This window comes from Bombina bombina, chromosome 4, assembly GCF_027579735.1.
Source record: "Bombina bombina isolate aBomBom1 chromosome 4, aBomBom1.pri, whole genome shotgun sequence".
Lineage (NCBI taxonomy): Eukaryota > Metazoa > Chordata > Amphibia > Anura > Bombinatoridae > Bombina > Bombina bombina.
Window position 1 is genome coordinate 877582522 of NC_069502.1, and position 21493 is coordinate 877604014.

General features: G+C 40.9%; 1 protein-coding gene across 1 annotated transcript in view; it reads right to left on the reverse strand.

Annotated features, from left to right (window-relative positions):
* Positions 1-208: 208 nt before the first annotated feature.
* LOC128657404 (gastrula zinc finger protein XlCGF66.1-like) overlaps positions 209-21493 on the reverse strand; it is a 59996-nt gene continuing 38711 nt past the window's right edge. Inside the window, exons 4-6 of the mRNA XM_053711740.1 lie at positions 19985-20087; positions 18431-18529; positions 209-487 (exon numbers count right to left, since the gene is read on the reverse strand). Coding sequence (XP_053567715.1) covers positions 444-487; positions 18431-18529; positions 19985-20087 — 246 coding nt within the window. The 3' untranslated portion in view covers positions 209-443. The remainder of the gene's footprint in view (positions 488-18430; positions 18530-19984; positions 20088-21493) is intronic.

The following is a 21493-nucleotide window of genomic DNA, read 5'->3' on the forward strand; positions in this document are numbered from 1 at the left end:
GGCCATGTCTGTTTGCTGAGTATGTATATGAGGCTGCATCTGAAGAAACCCAGCCAGGATCAGGTAAAGCTTGTCAAGGTTGCGAACAGCATTACTTATTATAAAGCAGTGGAAATGGTTCACATTAATGAGAAAAGTGCTGCTATGTCTGTTTTAGGTAGACGTGCCTTATGCCTAATCTTGGTCTGAAATGAAATATCACTCAAGCTTGTAAGTGAACAGTGGTTAATGCCATTTATTTAAAAGGGCAGTGACTGGGCTAACAATGTCTGTATAAAAACTGCAGTCAAAACATTTTAACCTTTTACATTCACAAACAGAAAAACATCCAGCTATTTCACATTCGAAGCAGCTTTACATGATCAGAATAAGCCATCTGCTAATCATACATTGTCACTTGCCAAACCCACTTAAGTCAGTGCACACATCAGCAGGCGATTGTTCTACCGGTCCTGTAATCTCTGCACATTCAGCGGCTCAGGTGGCACTGGAGTTTTGGAGAATTAAAAAAAATGAAACATATTATTTTCAGCCTTATCTTTGCTTTGAATACATCATTATATTTAGCATTTAGTTAGTATTTAATATCCCTTTAAGAATCCGCAGCTCTGCACTACATATTTACGTAATTGAAAAAGGGCACTTGTGTGAAACGTGTATGCCCTTCCATGAAATGCTTTCATATGCTGTGACTCCACTGTGCTGCTGTTTTAAAAAAACTTAAATATAAAGCATGAAGTTTTATATGTGGAGTGAGTGTTGAATATATTTTTGGGTTTGTTTGTGGACCATATATGCTGTGCACTACATACCCTGTCTAATAAAGTGGTGCTAAAGATTGTTAAATTTCCGCTGCTGACTCTTGGTCCTTTTTTAGACGGACACTATAGTAATTTTAAAAAAGCAGATCTGATTAAATGCTTACTGTATGTATATTATTATTATTGTAATTTACATGTATTATATTTTTTTAACCATTTTAATGTATAAACCTATTATTTTTTTTTACGGTTTCCAAACATAAACTGTGGTCTCTAATCAGCAGCAGCATATACACATATTCCTGCTAATCATCCACACATTGCAGGCATCCATAAGCCAGTACAGGAATCTGTGAAAAAAATCACAAACAAGAGGGCACCTCCTAGTCTGATACTGGGATAATAATGATGATAAATTGACACAAGCAGGGAACTCGCAGTGTCCCAGCAAACTGATCCTCCAATAGGATATCGAGGCACAGGTGTTCCAAGGGCTGGAAATAACGATTCAAGCTTGGGCTTCCATAAAATATAATATATATTTTATTAAAAGTGGTATTAAAAACCCATGGGTATAATGCCTGATGAAACAGCTAGCTGAGCTGAGAAACGCATTGCAATCTGTTATCATTATTGTTTTTATATACTGTACCTGGAGTAATGCTTATACCCATGGGTTTCTTCTAGTGGTTGTCCTTGTTAGTTATCTTGTTATGAAAAAACAAGTTTTTTGCTGTAAACTCAATGTTTATTCTGGAGGTGGGCTGAACACATAGGACCAATAGAGGGCGCTAATACTGTTATATTTTCCCTAGTAAATCTCTCATATTAGGTTAAATTCCACTGATTTTTGGTGGTTTTAATCCTTATATGTAGCTTGGTGTGACTCAAGCCTAAGTTTTTCCTTTTACTTGAAAATATATAAGTTCAAGGTGTGTATCATACTCTGTCTGGCATATAAGCTAAATGCCAGGACTTGAGTGTCTCTGTGGTTTTTAATAAAGAGCCTGCGGCACAATTGGTTTAAAATACACAATTTTGTGCTGCATAGTTAATGAGTCAATGGGGTCTATTTATGAAGCAGCATATGCTGCTTTCGACCCTCTCTGCTTCAGTTCTGACTGACTCCTTCACCTCTGAGGTGGTGGACAGCAATCAGCCAGATCGAATACGATTGGGTTGACACCCCCTGCTAGCGGACGATTGACCGCGAATCTGCAGAGGGCGGTATTGCACCAGCAGTTCACCAGAACTGCTGGTGCAATGATAAATGCAGACAGCGTATGCTGTCAACATTTGAGAACAACATAGAAAAGGAAGTGGGGATTTCACAATAAGAAATTCCCAAAAGTCTAGGTAAATCCAGCACAACTGTAAAATTGAATAAAAGCTTGTATGTCAAAAACAATGTAAATATTTATTAAACAAATGCACAATACACACATTCACATTCATACAGGGGATCCCACACAAAGCAGTATTAATGAAGTACTGGCCAAAAAATTATTATCTGGTGCACCAGGGGAAATAGACCAAAAACAGTCCATTTAAAACTTGCAGGTATTTGTAATCCAATAAGTGCAGCGTTAATGCAAGAAATGGATGCAGTTATACAGTCCCCGGTGTATAAAAACCAGTTACTTCAGACTTGAACCCCCAGAGTTACTGAGTCGGTTGGTGCTTAAAAGACATAGCATAGGAGGAGCAATAGAAACACGCGTCTTTATTCACAGGTGCTGTATTCCTTTAAGACAGTGATATTCGGTGTACAGATGCGTATAACATATTCTACCTGTATTTGTTCACGCGGTCGCTCCTCCTAGCTGCCTTGTACATGGAGTGTCCAGACATCAGGGGTAAGTCACGATGAGCAGGGGATCTGCTGTAAGGGCTGAGGTGGTGGACAGCAATCAGCCAGATCGAATACGATCGGGTTGACACCCCCTGCTAGCGGACGATTGACCGCGAATCTGCAGAGGGCGGTATTGCACCAGCAGTTCACCAGAACTGCTGGTGCAATGATAAATGCAGACAGCGTATGCTGTCAACATTTATCGAGGTGCGGCAGGCATGATTCGCTATAGCGGATCATGTCTGTCCGCACATACATAAATAGACCCCATTGTCTGTTAGGAGGGTGCTGTTTTTAGGCAATGCCACAGTTATCTCCTTTTAAATATCATGGTACCTTTAGTAGAAGGGGCTTTCTACTCTGGCTAAGAGAATTTGATCATTATAGAGGGAACTTCGATCCCTATGGAGGATAGCTGCTCCTTGACAGATCCATGGATAAGAAGCTGTAGGTTTAATTGCTCATTTAGAGCAATGCCTGGTCTTATTAGACTTGCTGTGCTAGCATGTCAGGCATTGTGGCTGAAATCTTGATCAGCTGAGAAGCCTACCTGTGGCTTAGTGGTACAGCCTAGGCGTTATAGTTCAATATTTTATGTTTCCTCCAAATCCATGCTTTTGGCGTTTTCCTTCACGGATGAGACCTTGTTTGCGCTTGGTCTGGCAGGATTTTCCTCTGACTTTTCGGGTGAAAAAAGGGGTTTTCTACCTCACGTCAAGAGAGAAAGACTATAGGCAGTTTTTCCTTTTTCTGCAGTCATGTCTCTTGGAGTCCTATCTAAGATTTCCTCCCAGAGGCAGATTTCTCCTTTTAGCGTATCTGCAATCCAGGTATGATGAGAGGCATTACTTGAACTGGAAACGGGGTCTTAGTATTTCCTCAAGTTTCTCAGGTTCTGACCTTCAAAGTAGTATCCATTCTCCTTTGGTTCAAGAGGGCCTGTTCATAACGAACATATACCTGAAGGATGTGTATTTATTGTTTCCATTATTCGGGATCTTCTCAAGTTTCTGAGTCTTGACATTCTAGAAAGGCTTTTAAGTCTTGGGGTATTGCAAGGGTGCTCCTCTGGACAATATATGATTCAGGTGTCATCCTTCGAGCAAACTCTCTTTTCAAGAGATCTTGTCCAATCTACTTTCAAATGGATGGGAAATGAATCTGGGGAAGAGTTCCCTTGTTCCATCTACAAGGGTGATTTATTTAGGGACCTTAATAGATTCTCTATCTAGGAGATTTCTAACAGAGGTCAGATAATCAAGGATTATTCCTTTCTCTGCAGTCTACTGTCCGGCCAACTGCAAGCTCTTGTGGTCCAGTAAATAGCTTTGCCATTTTGCAACCATAAGGTAGGAAGTTTGGATCTAGCTGCAGTTGATTTTACCTTCACTTTTCAGTGTCTCAATGTAATTGTATCTGATGGTTATCATGGACATCATTCCCTTTGCTATTTTCCATAAAATGGAGAATATTCGGATCTGTCTCAGAGGATAGATCTAGATCAGTTGACAAGAGACTCTCTCCTGTAGTGGTTTCTCAGGAGTATCTGTCTCAGGGCGTGTGCTTCTAGAGACATTCCTGGGTGATGTGACCATGGATGCCAACCTGCTGGGCTGGGAAGCAGTCTGGAGGGTTAATTTATCAAGCTCCATACGGAGCTTGATGCTAAAGACTGCTGCTCCATAACCTGTCCGCCTGCTCTGAGGCGGCAGACAGAAATCAATTGTGGCCAATTTGCAGGGGGCGGCATTGCACCAGCAGTGCGGCGGACATAATACGCTACATCGTATAATGTCCGTCCGCTCAATAATAAATTGACCCCTGGGTCTTGTTTAAGGCGCAGGAATTATGGACTCGGAAGTGTGCTCTCCTCTTTCCCATCTTGGAGTTGAGAGCAATTTACAATGCTCTGTAGGCTTGGCCTCAGTTGTCCTTAGCTTGGTTCCAGTTAGACAATATCACCTCAATGGTTTACATCAACCAGCGAGAAACTCGGAGTTACTTTATCAGGCTGGCATTGCCGTTTCCTCCATTTGCTCTCCTTCCATGAGTCATTGCTCGTATCAAACAGGAGAGCGTTGGTAATTCTAGTAGTCCCTGTGTGGCCTCGCAGGATCTGGTATGCAGATCTAGTGGAGTTGTCATCTCTTCCACCTTGGAGACTGCCTCTGAGGAAGGACCTTCTGATTTAGGGTCCCTTCTTTCATCAAAATTTTCGTTTCTCTGAAGCTGACTGCTTGGAGATTGAACGCTTAGTTCTGTCTAAGCATGGTTTTTCTGAGTTGGACATTGAGACCATGATTCAGGCTTTCAAGCCTGTTACGAAAAAGATTTACCATAAGAGATGGCGTAATTATCTTTATTGGTGTGAATCAAAGTGCTACTCTTGGGAGCCCATTTATCAAATGTCTGTCGGACCTGATCCGACAGTGTGGATCAGGTCCGATAGACATCGCTGAATGCAGAGAACAATACGCTCTCGGTATTCAGTACTGCAACGCCGCCCCCTGCAGACTCCCGGCCAATCTGCCACCAGCAGGGGGTGTCAATCAACCCGATCGTACTTGATCGGGTTGTATTGTGGCGATTCCTGTCCGCCTCATCAGAGCAGGCGGACAGGGTTATGGAGCAGCAGTCTTTAGACCGCTGCTTCATAACTGCTGTTTCTGGCGAGTCTGAAGACTCGCCAGAAACTCGGCTCTTCAAGCTCCATTCGGAGCTTGATAAATGGGACCCTTGGAGTAGGGTCAGGATTCTTAGAATTGTGTCCTTTCTACAGGAAGGTCTGGAGAAGGGTTTGTCAGTCAGTACTCTGAAAGGTCAGATTTCTGCTTCATCTATTCTGTTGCATAAGCGTTTGGCGGACGTGCCAGATGTGCAATCTTTTTGTCAGGCCTTGATCAGAATCAGGCCTGTGTTTAAGTCTGTTGCTCCTCCTGGGAGCCTTAACTTTTGTTCTTAAAGTTTTGCAGCAAGCTCCATATAAGCCATTGCATTTCATAGATATTAAGTTGTTATCTTGGAAGTTTTTGTTTCTAATTGCTATCTCTTCTGCTCGGAGAGTGTCAGAACTCTCAGCTTTGCAGTGTGATTCGTCTTATCTTATCTTTCATGCCGATGAGGCGGTTCTTCGTACTAAATTAGGTTTCTTCCTAAAGTGGTTTTGGACAGAAATTTTAATCAGGAAATTGTTGTTCCTTCTCTTTGTCATAGTTCTTTTTTTCTAAAGAGGTTGTGCATGCTTTAAAATTTTATTTACAGGCGACTAAGGATTTTCACCAGTCTTCTGCCCTGTTTGTTTCGCTGGGAAACGTAAAGGTCAGAAAGCTTCTGCTACTTCTCTTTCTCTCTGGTTGAGAAGTATAATTGGTTTTGCTTATGAAACTGCTGGGCAGCAGTCTCCTGAGAGAATTGCAGCTCATTCCACTAGGGCTGTCTCTTTTTCTTGGGTTTTCAAAAACGAAGCTTCTGTGGAACGGATTTGCAAGGCTGCAACTTGGTCTTCTCTGCATTCCCTGTTCAAACTTTACAAATTGGATACTTTTGCCTCGGCTGAGGTTCTTTTGGGAGAATGGTTCTTCAAGCAGTGGTGCCATCTGTTAGGTTACCTGTCTTGTCCCTCCCTAATCATCGGTGTCCTCTAGCTTGGGTATTGGTTCCCAACATTAATTGACGATTCTCTGGACTCACCGTATCTTAGGAAATAATTTATGCTTACCTGATAAATGTATTTTATTTCCGTATACGGCGAGTCCACGGCCCGCCCTTTATTTTAAGACAGTTATTTTTAACTTTAATCTCAGGCACCTCTACACCTTGTGTTATTTCCTTTTTCTCTATTTTCCTTTGGTCGAATGACTGGGGATTGTGGGAAGGGAAGTGACATTTAACAGCTTTGCTGTGGTGCTCTTTGCCTCCTCATGCTGGCCAAAAGTGATATTCCCAACAGTAATTGATGATTCAGTGGACTCACCATATCCGGAAAGAAAGAAATTTATCAGGTAAGCAAAAATTTTGTTTCTCCTTTGTACATTTTCTAATCTGTCCAGAGAAGCTTATCTCTCCTTAACCTCTTGAATGCTAACGATGGCTCAGAGCCGTCGTTAGCACTGAACCACCTTTAGAGCAATCTGGGGGCTCCCACTGACCCCCACCCCAGCGACCGGGCCTGTATAGTGATGATGTCACTGCGCAACTTTATTTAAAATTTACAATACAAAGTATAGGGAAAGGGGGCATGCTGCTTAGAAGCCTGTATCTCAGATGGATTCACAGACTAAACACACTAAGTCCCGTTGGTTTGAATGAGAAGATTGAGTACTCATGTTTCTTATAAATTTGCATAAAGCGATTGCCCACATGTATTAAGGTAATCTAAACATACATAAAGAGTAACATTCATCTACCTATAAAGAGCAAATATCCCTATCTGATTTCCTTTAGCCTGTTAAGATTTGTATAAGTGTAAGATTTTATCTGTGAACAGTGAGTTGTATCATGAAGAGGTTAAAAATCAGCATAGGAAGACTATAACATTCAAAACCATTGTTCCGGAGCTTACCGGTGATTGTAATATAAAAATGATTGGTTAAAAAATATATATTGCATGGGGTAAGCTTTAGAGGTATATATGGTCATATGATTGTGAAATATGGCAATATAGGGATATCTCTTTCTTCTCTTAATTCACTGATGTCTTTAGCATTTTAAAAAACGTACAGATAAGTTTGTGTTAAAATGCAACAAGAAGATGGTCATAATGTAAATAAACAAAAATAATAAATATTTCTTTGGTTGTGTCTTGTGGCAAAAGACTGCAACAGGAAATAAGTGGTAAATAAGTATTTTCCCAGCCTATCCCAATTTCAGAACAGCACATACTAAGGTGGAAAATGTCACGTAATGTAGTTTGATCAACTTCTCTAACTACACCTCAGTGCAAAGGAGGCGTTACCTGAAGCAAAGAAATCAGTTTAAAGTAGGGATCAGCCTCTCTCTAGCACATCTGATGAAGCCCCGGTCTCTAACCTTGTGTGGGAGGGGCGAAACGCGTCATGCAGAGACACTGGTGACGTAGAGCCTGGAGCAGGTGAATCAAACAGACCGCCAAACTTTCTCAAGATCTCCTCCACGGTAATGCGAGCGAAGTCGCCAGCTCACACCTCTCGATGAATTCAAGTGATTCGGGTATGTCCATGTATACTTGCCATCTTTCCAGTGGTGAGCGCAGACGGATATGAAGGTGAGATTAGGCGAGGATTAAGTCTTGCTTACCGCAACAACAACAAAGTTGTTAAGAGATCAAGCATTCAACACAACAGCATCTTTGTACATTTGTATCAGCTACCTGACACATTGCATGCAATTAGTGTTGAAAAGTTTACACTGTGAACAGATGAAAAAACAAGCGGCAATATTCTACACATACTGAAGTGGATATATAAGTTCTAAGCCTGAGCGTGTAGTTTACACTTATGTGCCAGGCGATCTCAGCAAAGGTTGCAATTGTTACAAATGAACTGCTATTACTAGTAGAACTGTGATGTTTACAAAAGCGTGCAACTAGCACTCAGTGTCTGGGACTGGACATTATTATTCACAGATATCCAGTTACATCTTGTGAGTTTTTCACTGGGGCCCCGCTTGCTACATTTCACACCAGTAACCGGTTACTTGAGATTTTGATACTGTGTGTGCCATCTAGTTATAAATTGTGTCTGTATGGGCAATTCTATATAGTACTATATTAGCATACTGCAGTATCATAGTTAGGAGTTCTGTTTGTTTATCTACTCTAGGCTCTTCTTGTTTTTAGTTGTGGGTTTTGTTTTGTTGGGATTTGGGTGGAGCATAGACGTCCCACTCTTGGGAGTCATTCCGTGTATTAGTAATAAAGCAAGTTGAACACTGTGCAGCCTTGGTCCTTCTTTGATTGATACATTATCATATTCAATCCTTTTCTTGTTATAAATAGGTATAAATATATACAGATATATATATATATATACAGATATATATATATATATATATATATATATATATATATATATATATATATATATATATAGGAATATCTATTAATAAATTCTTGGAACATATTCTGCTATGTGCAGAACATGGGAATGTGAAAATATTTACAGTAAAAACACCAGTATAACACTTTGTTAAAGGGATAGGAAACTCAAAATTAAACTTGCATGATTCAGATAGAGCATGTCATTTTAAGACACCTTTAAATTCACTTCTATTTTCAAATGTGCTTCGTTCTCTTAGTATTTTTCTAGATTGTAAGTTCCCATGGGAATAGGGCCCACAATTCCCCCTGTATTTGTCTATAAAAATGTTGTCTTTTATCGTATTGTTTCTCTATTGTACTGTTATCCTTGTACCCATGGGCAGCGCTGCGGAATCTGTCGGCGCTTTATAAATAAAGAATAATAATAATAATATCCCTTGTTAAAAAAAGAATATGCACATATCATACACTAGTGGGAGCTGCTGCTAATTGGTGCCTGCACACATTTGTTTCTTGTGATTGGCTAAATAGATATTTTCAGCTTCTTGTCAGTAGTGCAATAACAAGAGAATTAAGAAAATTTGATAATATACAGGGAGTGCAGAATTATTAGGCAAATGAGTATTTTGACCACATCATCCTCTTTATGCATGTTGTCTTACTCCAAGCTGTATAGGCTCGAAAGCGTACTACCAATTAAGCATATTAGGTGATGTGCATCTCTGTAATGATAAGGGGTGTGGTCTAAAGACATCAACACCCTATATCAGGTGTGCATAATTATTAGGCAACTTCCTTTCCTTTGGCAAAATGGGTCAAAAGAAGGACTTGACAGGCTCAGAAAAGTCAAAAATAGTGAGATATCTTGCAGAGGGATGCAGCACTCTTAAAATTGCAAAGCTTCTGAAGCGTGATCATCGAACAATCAAGCGTTTCATTCAAAATAGTCAACAGGGTCGCAAGAAGCGTGTGGAAAAACCAAGGCGCAAAATAACTGCCCATGAACTGAGAAAAGTCAAGCGTGCAGCTGCCAAGATGCCACTTGCCACCAGTTTGGCCATATTTCAGAGCTGCAACATCACTGGAGTGCCCAAAAGCACAAGGTGTGCAATACTCAGAGACATGGCCAAGGTAAGAAAGGCTGAAAGACGACCACCACTGAACAAGACACACAAGCTGAAACGTCAAGACTGGGCCAAGAAATATCTCAAGACTGATTTTTCTAAGGTTTTATGGACTGATGAAATGAGAGTGAGTCTTGATGGGCCAGATGGATGGGCCCGTGGCTGGATTGGTAAAGGGCAGAGAGCTCCAGTCCGACTCAGACGCCAGCAAGGTGGAGGTGGAGTACTGGTTTGGGCTGGTATCATCAAAGATGAGCTTGTGGGGCCTTTTCGGGTTGAGGATGGAGTCAAGCTCAACTCCCAGTCCTACTGCCAGTTTCTGGAAGACACCTTCTTCAAGCAGTGGTACAGGAAGAAGTCTGCATCCTTCAAGAAAAACATGATTTTCATGCAGGACAATGCTCCATCACACACGTCCAAGTACTCCACAGCGTGGCTGGCAAGAAAGGGTATAAAAGAAGAAAATCTAATGACATGGCCTCCTTGTTCACCTGATCTGAACCCCATTGAGAACCTGTAGTCCATCATCAAATGTGAGATTTACAAGGAGGGAAAACAGTACACCTCTCTGAACAGTGTCTGGGAGGCTGTGGTTGCTGCTGCACGCAATGTTGATGGTGAACAGATCAAAACACTGACAGAATCCATGGATGGCAGGCTTTTGAGTGTCCTTGCAAAGAAAGGTGGCTATATTGGTCACCGATTTGTTTTTGTTTTGTTTTTGAATGTCAGAAATGTATATTTGTGAATGTTGAGATGTTATATTGGTTTCACTGGTAAAAATAAATAATTGAAATGGGTATATATTTGTTTTTTGTTAAGTTGCCTAATAATTATGCACAGTAATAGTCACCTGCACACACAGATATCCCCCTAAAATAGCTATAACTAAAAACAAATTAAAAACTACTTCCAAAACTATTTAGCTTTGATATTAATGAGCTTTTTGGGTTCATTGAGAACATGGTTGTTGTTCAATAATAAAATTAATCCTCAAAAATACAACTTGCCTAATAATTCTGCACTCCCTGTAATTAAATTGGAAAGTTGGTTAAAATTGTATGTTCTTTCGGAATCATAAAAGAAAAATGTTGGGGTTTACTATCCCTTTAAATAATATGAAAATTGCATAAATATGATTATACATGTTTCCTATAGTTGCCATTTTTCCAACATATATACACATATAAACAAATAAATACACATATATACACACCACCAGCAAAAAGATTTACTGACTGAAGGCTCAGATGATGTTTAGCATTTTATTAGCAATAAAGTATTTTTTAATTAAAAGAATGTACTTTTATTTTTTTAGACATAATTCTATTGCACACTTAAGCTACATAAATATAACTTTTATATGCACTGGGAAACTGTGACTCACTTTATTGCTATATTCGCTCAATTGCGGTGGTCTGGAACTGAACCCGCAATATCTCTGAGATACGCCTGTGTGTATATATAATTCTCCAGATACTCTCCCTCCGTCCCCTTCGCTCTGATCATGACCTCTACTCTCCTCCTCTCTTGTTACCTCCTCATATTCCCGTTTACAGGACTTCTCCAGACTGACCCCATCTTGTGGAACTCTCTGCCTCGCTCCACAAGAGTCTCCCCTAATTTCTCCAACATTGGTGTGTCCGGTCCACGGCGTCATCCTTACTTGTGGGAATATCTCTTCCCCAACAGGAAATGGCAAAGAGTCCCAGCAAAGCTGGCCATATAGTCCCTCCTAGGCTCCGCCCACCCCAGTCATTCTCTTTGCCGTAGCACAGGCAACATCTCCACGGAGATGGTTAAGAGTATGTGGTGTTTAGTTGTAGTTTTTTATTCTACTATCAAGAGTTTGTTATTTTAAAATAGTGCTGGTATGTACTATTTACACATACACATATTTACACATAGAAAAGGATGAAGATTTCTGTTTGTGAGAGGAAGATGATTTTAGCAGACAGTAACTGAAATCGATTGCTGTTTCCACATAGGACTGTTGAGATGAAGTAACTTCAGTTGGGGGAAACAGTTAGCAGACTTTTCTGCTTAAGGTATGACTAGCCATATTTCTAACAAGACTGTGTAATGCTGGAAGGCTGTCATTTCCCCTCATGGGGACCGGTAAGCCATTTTCTTAGTCTCAAACAGAATAAAGGGCTTAATATGGGCTATAAAACTGGTAGACACTTTTATGGGCTAAATCGATTGCTTTATTTGGACATTTTATACATGTTTATGCTGATAATTCACACTTATAAACTTGGGGAACGTTTTTTAACGTCAGGCACTATGTTAGACACCTTTTCCAGTCAGGAAGGGCCTTCCCAGTTGTAGGCTGAGCCTCATTTTCGCGCCATTACTGCGCAGTTGTTTTTGAGAGCAAGACATGCAGATGCATGTGTGAGGACCTGAAAGTAGTTGGAAAAGTTCCTAAAAGGCGTCATTTGGTATCTTATTCCCCTCTGGGCTTGGTAAAGTCACAGCAAAGGCTGTAGCTGGGACTGTATAGGTGTTAAATCTGTAACCGGCTCCGGTTTCGTTATTTTAAGGGTTAATGCTCTGAAAATTGGTGTGCAATACTTTTAATGCTTTAAGACACTGTGGTGAAATTTTGGTAAATTTTGAACAATTCCTTCATATATTTTCACATATTCAGTAATAACGTGTGCTCTGTTTAAAATTTAAAGAGACAGTAACGGTTTTGTTTTAAAACGGTTTTTGTGCTTTATTGACAAGTTTAAGCCTGTTTAACATGTCTGTGCCTTCAGATAAGCTATGTTCTATATGTATGAAAGCCAATGTATCTCCCCCTTCAAAATTGTGTGATAATTGTGCCATAGCGTCCAAACAAAGTAAGGACAGTACTGCCACAGATAATGAAATTGCCCAAGATGATTCCTCAGATGAAGGGAGTAGACATGGTTCTACATCATCTCCTTCTGTGTCTACACCAGTTTTGCCCACGCAGGAGGCCCCTAGTACTTCTAGCGCGCCAATGCTTATTACCATGCAACAATTGACGGCTGTAATGGATAACTCCATAGCAAATATTTTATCCAAAATGCCTGCATATCAGAGAAAGCGCGATTGCTCTGTTTTAAACACTGAAGAGCAGGAGGGCGCTGATGATAATTGTTCTGTCATACCCTCACACCAATCTGAAGGGGCCATGAGGGAGGTTTTGTCAGATGGGGAAATTTCAGATTCAGGAAAAATTTCTCAACAGGCTGAACCTGATGTTGTGACATTTAAATTTAAATTAGAACATCTCCGTGCACTGCTTAAGGAGGTGTTATCTACTCTGGATGATTGTGACAACTTGGTCATTCCAGAAAAATTATGCAAGATGGACAAGTTCCTAGAGGTTCCGGTGCACCCCGACGCTTTTCCTATACCCAAGCGGGTGGCGGACATAGTGAATAAGGAGTGGGAGAAGCCCGGCATACCTTTTGTTCCCCCTCCTATATTTAAGAAATTATTTCCTATGGTCGACCCCAGAAAGGACTTATGGCAGACAGTCCCTAAGGTCGAGGGGGCAGTTTCTACTCTAAACAAGCGCACTACTATTCCTATCGAGGATAGTTGTGCTTTCACAGATCCTATGGATAAAAAATTGGAAGGTTTGCTTAAAAAGATTTTTGTACAGCAAGGTTACCTTCTACAACCCATTTCGTGCATTGTTCCTGTCACTACAGCAGCGTGGTTCTGGTTCGAGGAACTAGAAAAGTCGCTCAGTAGAGAGACTCCATATGAGGAGGTTATGGACAGAGTTCACGCACTTAAGTTGGCTAACACTTTTATTTTAGATGCTGCTTTGCAATTAGCTAGATTAGCGGCGAAAAATTCAGGGTTTGCAATTGTGGCGCGCAGAGCTCTTTGGCTAAAGTCTTGGTCAGCGGATGTATCATCCAAGACAAAATTGCTTAACATCCCCTTCAAGGGTAAAACTCTCTTTGGACCAGAATTGAAAGAGATTATCTCAGACATCACTGGGGGAAAGGGTCACGCCCTCCCACAAGATAGGCCTTTCAAGGCCAAGAATAAGTCTAATTTTCGTTCCTTTCGTAATTTCAGGAACGGACCGGGCTCTAATACCTCACAGACCAAACCAGCCTGGAAACCGATGCAAGGCTGGAACAAGGGTAAGCAGGCCAAGAAGCCTGCCGCTGCTAACAAAACAGCATGAAGGAGTAGCCCCCGATCCGGGACCGGATCTAGTGGGGGGCAGACTCTCTCTCTTTGCTCAGGCTTGGGCAAGACATGTTCAGGATCCCTGGACGCTAGAAATAGTTTCTCAGGGTTATCTTCTGGAATTCAAGGAACTACCCCAAGGGGAAGGTTCCACATGTCTCACTTATCCTCAAACCAAATAAAGAGACAGGCGTTCTTACATTGTGTAGAAGACCTGTTAAAGATGGGAGTGATACACCCAGTTCCAATGACGGAACAAGGAATGGGATTTTACTCAAATCTGTTCGTAGTTCCCAAAAAAGAGGGAACCTTCAGACCAATTCTGGATTTAAAGATCCTATACAAATTTCTCAGGATACCATCGTTCAAAATGGAAACCATTCGAACGATTCTACCCACTATCCAAGAAGGTCAATTTATGACTACCGTGGATCTAAAGGATGCGTACCTACATATTCCTATCCACAAAGAACATCATCAGTTCCTAAGGTTCGCCTTTCTGGACAAACATTACCAGTTTGTGGCCCTCCCATTCGGATTAGCCACTGCTCCAAGGATTTTCACAAAGGTACTCGGGTCCCTTCTAGCGGTTCTAAGACCGAGGGGCATTGCAGTAGTACCATACTTGGACGACATTCTAATACAAGCGTCATCCCTTTCAAAATCAAAGGCTCATACAGACATTGTTCTGGCCTTTCTCAGATCTCACGGATGGAAGGTGAACATAGAAAAAAGTTCTCTGTCTCCGTCAACCAGAGTTCCCTTCTTGGAAACAATAATAGATTCCTTAGAAATGAAGATCTTTCTGACAGATGTCAGAAAGTCAAAACTTCTAAGCGCTTGTCAAGTTCTTCATTCTGTTCCACGTCCTTCCATAGCTCAGTGCATGGAAGTAGTAGGGTTGATGGTTGCGGCAATGGACATAGTTCCTTTTGCGCGAATTCATCTAAGACCATTACAACTGTGCATGCTGAAACAGTGGAATGGGGACTATACAGATTTGTCTCCAGTGATTCAAGTAGATCAGAAGACCAGAGATTCACTCCGTTGGTGGATATCCCTGGACCACCTATCCCAGGTAATGAGCTTCCGCAGACCAGAGTGGGTCATTGTCACGACCGACGCCAGTCTAGTGGGCTGGGGTGCGGTCTGGGAATCCCTGAAAGCTCAGGGACTATGGTCTCGGGAAGAGTCTCTTCTCCCGATAAACATTCTGGAACTAAGAGCGATATTCAATGCTCTCAGGGCTTGGCCTCAGCTTGCAAAGGCCAGATTCATAAGATTCCAATCAGACAACATGATGACTGTTGCGTATATCAATCATCAGGGGGGAACAAGGAGTTCCCTGGCGATGAAAGAAGTAACCAAAATAATACAATGGGCGGAGAATCACTCCTGCCATCTATCTGCGATCCACATCCCAGGTGTGGAAAACTGGGAAGCGGATTATCTGAGTCGTCAGACATTCCATCCGGGGGAGTGGGAACTCCACCCGGAGATTTTTGCCCAATTGACTCAATTATGGGGCATTCCAGACATGGATCTGATGGCGTCTCGTCAGAACTTCAAGGTTCCTTGCTACGGGTCCAGATCCAGGGATCCCAAGGCGACTCTAGTGGATGCATTAGTAGCGCCTTGGACCTTCAACCTTGCTTATGTGTTTCCACCGTTTCCTTTCATTCCCAGGCTGGTAGCCAGGATCAAACAGGAGAGGGCCTCGGTGATCTTGATAGCCCCTGCGTGGCCACGCAGGACTTGGTATGCAGACCTGGTGAATATGTCATCGGTTCCACAATGGAAGCTACCTTTGAGACAGGACCTTCTTGTTCAGGGTCCATTCGAACATCCAAATCTGGTCTCCCTCCAGCTGACGGCTTGGAGATTGAACGCTTGATTCTATCAAAGCGTGGGTTTTCAGATTCTGTGATTGATACTCTGGTTCAGGCCAGAAAACCGGTAACTAGAAAGATTTACCATAAGATATGGAAAAGATATATCTGCTGGTGTGAATCCAAGGGATTACCTTGGAATAAGATAAAAATTCCTAAGATTCTTTCCTTTCTGCAAGAAGGTTTGGATAAAGGATTATCTGCGAGTTCTCTAAAGGGACAGATTTCTGCTTTATCTGTCTTACTACACAAACGACTGGCATCTATGCCAGATGTTCAAGCATTTGTTCAGGCTCTGGTTAGGATCAAGCCTGTTTACAGACCTTTGACTCCTCCCTGGAGTTTAAATTTAGTTCTTTCAGTTCTTCAAGGGGTTCCGCTTGAACCTCTACATTCCATAGATATTAAGTTGTTATCTTGGAAAGTTTTGTTTTTGGTTGCTATTTCTTCTGCTAGAAGAGTTTCAGAGTTATCTGCTCTGCAGTGTGCTCCGCCCTATCTGGTGTTCCATGCAGATAAGGTGGTTTTGCGTACTAAGCCTGGTTTTCTTCCTAAGGTTGTTTCTAACAAAAATATTAACCAGGAGATGGTTGTACCTTCTTTGTGTCCGAATCCAGTTTCAAAGAAGGAACGTTTGTTACACAATTTGGACGTAGTCCGTGCTCTAAAATTCTATTTAGAAGCTACAAAAGATTTCAGACAAACATCTTCTCTGTTTGTCGTCTATTCTGGTAAAAGGAGAGGTCAAAAAGCGACTTCTACCTCTCTTTCCTTTTGGCTTAAAAGCATCATCCGTTTGGCTTACGAGACTGCCGGACGGCAGCCTCCTGAAAAAATCACAGCTCACTCCACTAGGGCTGTGGCTTCCACATGGGCCTTCAAGAACGAGGCTTCTGTTGATCAGATATGTAAGGCAGCGACTTGGTCTTCACTGCACACTTTTGCCAAATTTTACAAATTTGATACTTTTGCTTCTTCGGAGGCTATTTTTGGGAGAAAGGTTTTGCAAGCCGTGGTGCCTTCCGTTTAGGTAACCTGATTTGCTCCCTCCCTTCATCCGTGTCCTAAAGCTTTGGTATTGGTTCCCACAAGTAAGGATGACGCCGTGGACCGGACACACCATTGTTGGAGAAAACAGAATTTATGCTTACCTGATAAATTACTTTCTCCAACGGTGTGTCCGGTCCAGGGCCCGCCCTGGTTTTTTAATCAGGTCTGATGAATTATTTTCTCTAACTACAGTCACCACGGTACCATATGGTTTCTCCTATATTTTTCCTCCTGTCCGTCGGTCGAATGACTGGGGTGGGCGGAGCCTAGGAGGGACTATATGGCCAGCTTTGCTGGGACTCTTTGCCATTTCCTGTTGGGGAAGAGATATTCCCACAAGTAAGGATGACGCCGTGGACCGGACACACCGTTGGAGAAAGTAATTTATCAGGTAAGCATAAATTCTGTTTTTGAAAGCTTCAAGCGCTCCCTAGAGACTATACTGTTCAGGGATGCATACAACCTACATTAACCTTTTCTTAATACCAGTTCCTCTCTTCCCAATACTATCCCGCCATGAACCCCCTTAGCATGCAAGTCTAAGAGCCCAACTGTTAGCAGTTCACCTTCATATGAGCTGACTACAACAGTGCGACTCTCTGCAGAGCCCTCTACCCATTTGATCCTTATAAATGCTACCTTGTATACTGCCTACGTTTACAGCGCTGCGGAATCTGTTGGCGCTCTACAAATAACCGATAATAATAATAATAATAATATACATACACATATACGTAGACAATTTAGACATGTATAGGTATGTATCTCAAAAAGCCCTTTGCCTGCCTTTTTTTCTAACACCTGAAAGTTAACCACAGCTCTGAGAATGCGCCAATTTGATGAGCGTTAACCCAATTGCGCTCAAGCGATAGCATTTACTTTCAACTTGTAATACGAGCGCAATTTAACTTTCACGCAAGTGGACGCGAAAACCTAATAACGCTTGCACGGAAACGATAGAGCTCCACTCGTAATCTGGCCCATATTGTTTAAAGGAGGCTTCTAAACAAGGACATTGTTTCAAAATTAATTTATAATAATAGACTTAGATACTTTAACATGTACTGCTTGTGGAAGAGAATGTGACACGATGGTACGACAGGAGATGTCAGATAAATTATGGGAATTTTTTTACTAATAAAAAGAGGAAAACAAAATCAGATTATCACACAGAAATAAGCAAGTTCAACCCTTTCACAGCTATTACATACCTCTCTGATCTGATAGTCATTTTTAGTCTTTTACATTTATTGCATTAAAACAATTTCAGGGGCTGCCCTGTGAAATACCTACATAAAATTATATCAGAATTATCTACCAATGACAGGGGCATTTATAACTATGTGTTTTATTGGAGGGGGAAGAAAGGGGCTCTAAAATAATCTCCCTCTCACCCTAATAAAAACCTCCCTATGCTTAGTGGGGGCAGATGATCTGTATCCTTCAGATACATCATTCATGTGTACTCACCTGTACTGATATTGTCCCTGATTTTCTGCATCACAGCTTGTAGCTATTTACATATAGAACAATCACCCACATAATCTCACCTGCATTTATATTGTTAAATATTTCACGCTCTGGCACATTCATTTGCCACTGATCATCTGTTTGTTCCAGGTTACATAAAATCTTAGCATCATTGTCATCTGAATAAAAACAAAAGAATCACAATATCTGGTTTCTGTGCTACATTTTTAACATAAGATTAAAATAAAAATGTGTACAGTAAATAAACCTGAGCCTACATCATTAGCAGTCACATCCTGAAGAAACATTCCATGTAATGACATTAGCATAACAGTAAATACAACCTGTGTCATGCAGTAAAGTGAGTTAGCTGCAAATCAGTTACTTTACTAGCTACAAATACAGCCATTGATGGGACCAATCAGAATTCCCATGTGACATGTATTGCACACGCTTTGTAGAGTTTTCCACATTTTTCATTAAAATCGAAAAACAACCAATTTATATTAAACTTTATAAATGCACTTACATCACTGTAACACCCCATATACCTGACATGGAGACAATACAGCGCTAGTATCCCAACAGCCACTATACCTGACATGGGAACCATACAGCACTAGTATTCCAACAGCTCCTATACCTGACATGGGGACATATAGCACTAGTATTCTAAAAAATGCTATACCTGACATTGGGACAATAGAGCACTAGTATTCTGACAGCCCCCTATACCTGACATAGAGACAATACAGCACTAGTATTCTGACAGCCCCTTATACCTTACATGGGGACAATACAGCACTAGTATTCCAGCAGCCCCTATACCTGACATGGGGACAATACAGCACTAGTATTCCAGCAGCCTCTATACCTGACATGGGGACAATACAGCACTAGTATTCCAGAAGCCCCTATATCTGATATGGGAACAATATAGCACTAGTATTCCAGCAGCCCCTATACCTGATATGGGAACAATATAGCACTAGTATTCCAGCAGCCCCTATACCTGATATGGGAACAATATAGCACTAGTATTCCAGCAGCCCCTATACGTGACTTGGGGACAATATAGAACTAGTATTCCAACAGCCCCTATAAATGACATGGTGACAATACAGTACTAAAATTCCAGCCGCCCCTATACCTGATATGGGGACAATTACAGGACTACAGCGATAGACACTATATTAAAAATGTATTTCAAAATTATAATTTTTTTTTTTAACAATAAAGATATTTAAAAAGCAAATTTTTATTTCAGCCTTATCTCTATAAGGCTGAAATAAAAATTTGCTTTTTAAATATCTTTATTGTTAAAAAAAAAATTTAGTACTGTATTGTCACAAAACCTAAGAATGTAAGATGGTTTTCCTACTTTACATAAACGTTTTTTCATATAAAAATATTAATATATAAAAATGCTGTAATATTCCTAACAAAATATTTACCTCTCACTCCTCTTTAAAAAAAATCATGTATTTCTCTTAAATGCAAAACTTGTTTATAAACAAACAGTTCATTAGTTCACACATGATGCATTCACTGTACTGTGATTTACTCTCTGTCACTCACTTCTGTAGTGTATGTGCATTTCCCAAGTGAGATATTTTATTACTACACAGTGTTACCTGAGCTCTCATTTCCTGGGATCTCCATAGTCCTTAATGCTTGGTGAGTCTCCATCATGACGTTCTTGTAAAGCTCCTTGTGTCCCTCTATATACTTCCACTCCTTCATAGAGAAATACAAGGCAACATCATCATACTTTATAGGTACCTGAAACACACACAACTCATTCAGCACTGACGCAGGGACTAGTTCTGCCACACACTTTTACTGACAAAGCCCGGATAATGATCACTGAGAATCTACAGAGACACAGGCAGAAGGTCACTATGACAGACGGAAGATACTGCCCTGGCACTGGAATTATGTCCCATTCCCCAGTGAATGCTGCTGTGGGGGAAGTGTTACTGAGAAAATGCAGACACAGAAGGAACTACACACAGGGCCAAATTGGTCAGTAAAGGAAGTCACTATGTCCTGGTATAATGTCACATAACCCAGCAGTGCCCACCTCACCTTTACCCAAACTAAGTACAGGTGTCCCTCGGTTTACAACGGTTCAATTCGCACCGTTTCAGAATAACAACCCTTTTTTCAGTCATGTGACTGCTATAGAAAAGCATTGAGAAGCAGTGCATTGATTAAAATAGCCAGTAGTTGGAGCTGTCCGCTTGTGTTGCAGCAAAGATATGCAAGCCAAGCAAGCTGAAATTAATCAGTTTAACCAGACCTGAGCTATCGAGCAGCTTGCAAAGGAACAAAATCTGTCTATAAATCAATCCAGATTGGAATGCATAGAAAGAACTGTTTGCAGAAAAATGCAAGTAAAGTCTGTGTTGTGTGATTATTTTATTAGGTTAATAATGCTGTTTAGCATTTAAAGTCTTCATTTCAAAGCTTTAAAAATAATGTAGGTGTTACTTATGCCAATTTTGGGAGGGGCCTGGAACCTAACTCCCTCACTTCCCATTGACATACATTATAAACTGGGTTTCAATTTACAACGGTTGTGATTTACAACCATTCCTTCTGGAACCTAACCCCGGCGTAAACTGAGGGCTACCTGTACAATTCTCCAAACAGGACAGCGTATAAGTGGTCATAGAAGATGCTGACGTCAGTTTGTAATATAAAAAAGTCTTTGTCATAAACCGTTAAAAAGAAAAATCCACTTCAAGACTTTACAGGGCACAGCACAGCAAACATGGAGTACTCAGCGTACCCGGCGTCCACAGTTGACGCGTTTCACGCCCACAAGGCGTTTCATCAGAGCTGATTACCATAACACATACAGAACTATTTATCAAGAAGGAGTTGGTTATATAAACCAATGAGAATCCATTAACTATTATCTTCCTTCTCACTGCATTAAAACATACAAATAATTAATACATCATTCAACAATAATTCATAGTTTAAAAACAGAAGAACATGAACTCAGGTACTGATTACTCTCTTGGACATTAGACATTAATAGCAACTCCATATTGTTGTTTCTAAATATATCTTTTTCATAATAATAGTTAGTCAGCCTCCGTTGTTTAGTCGAAATAATTCTTAGGGATTATAAT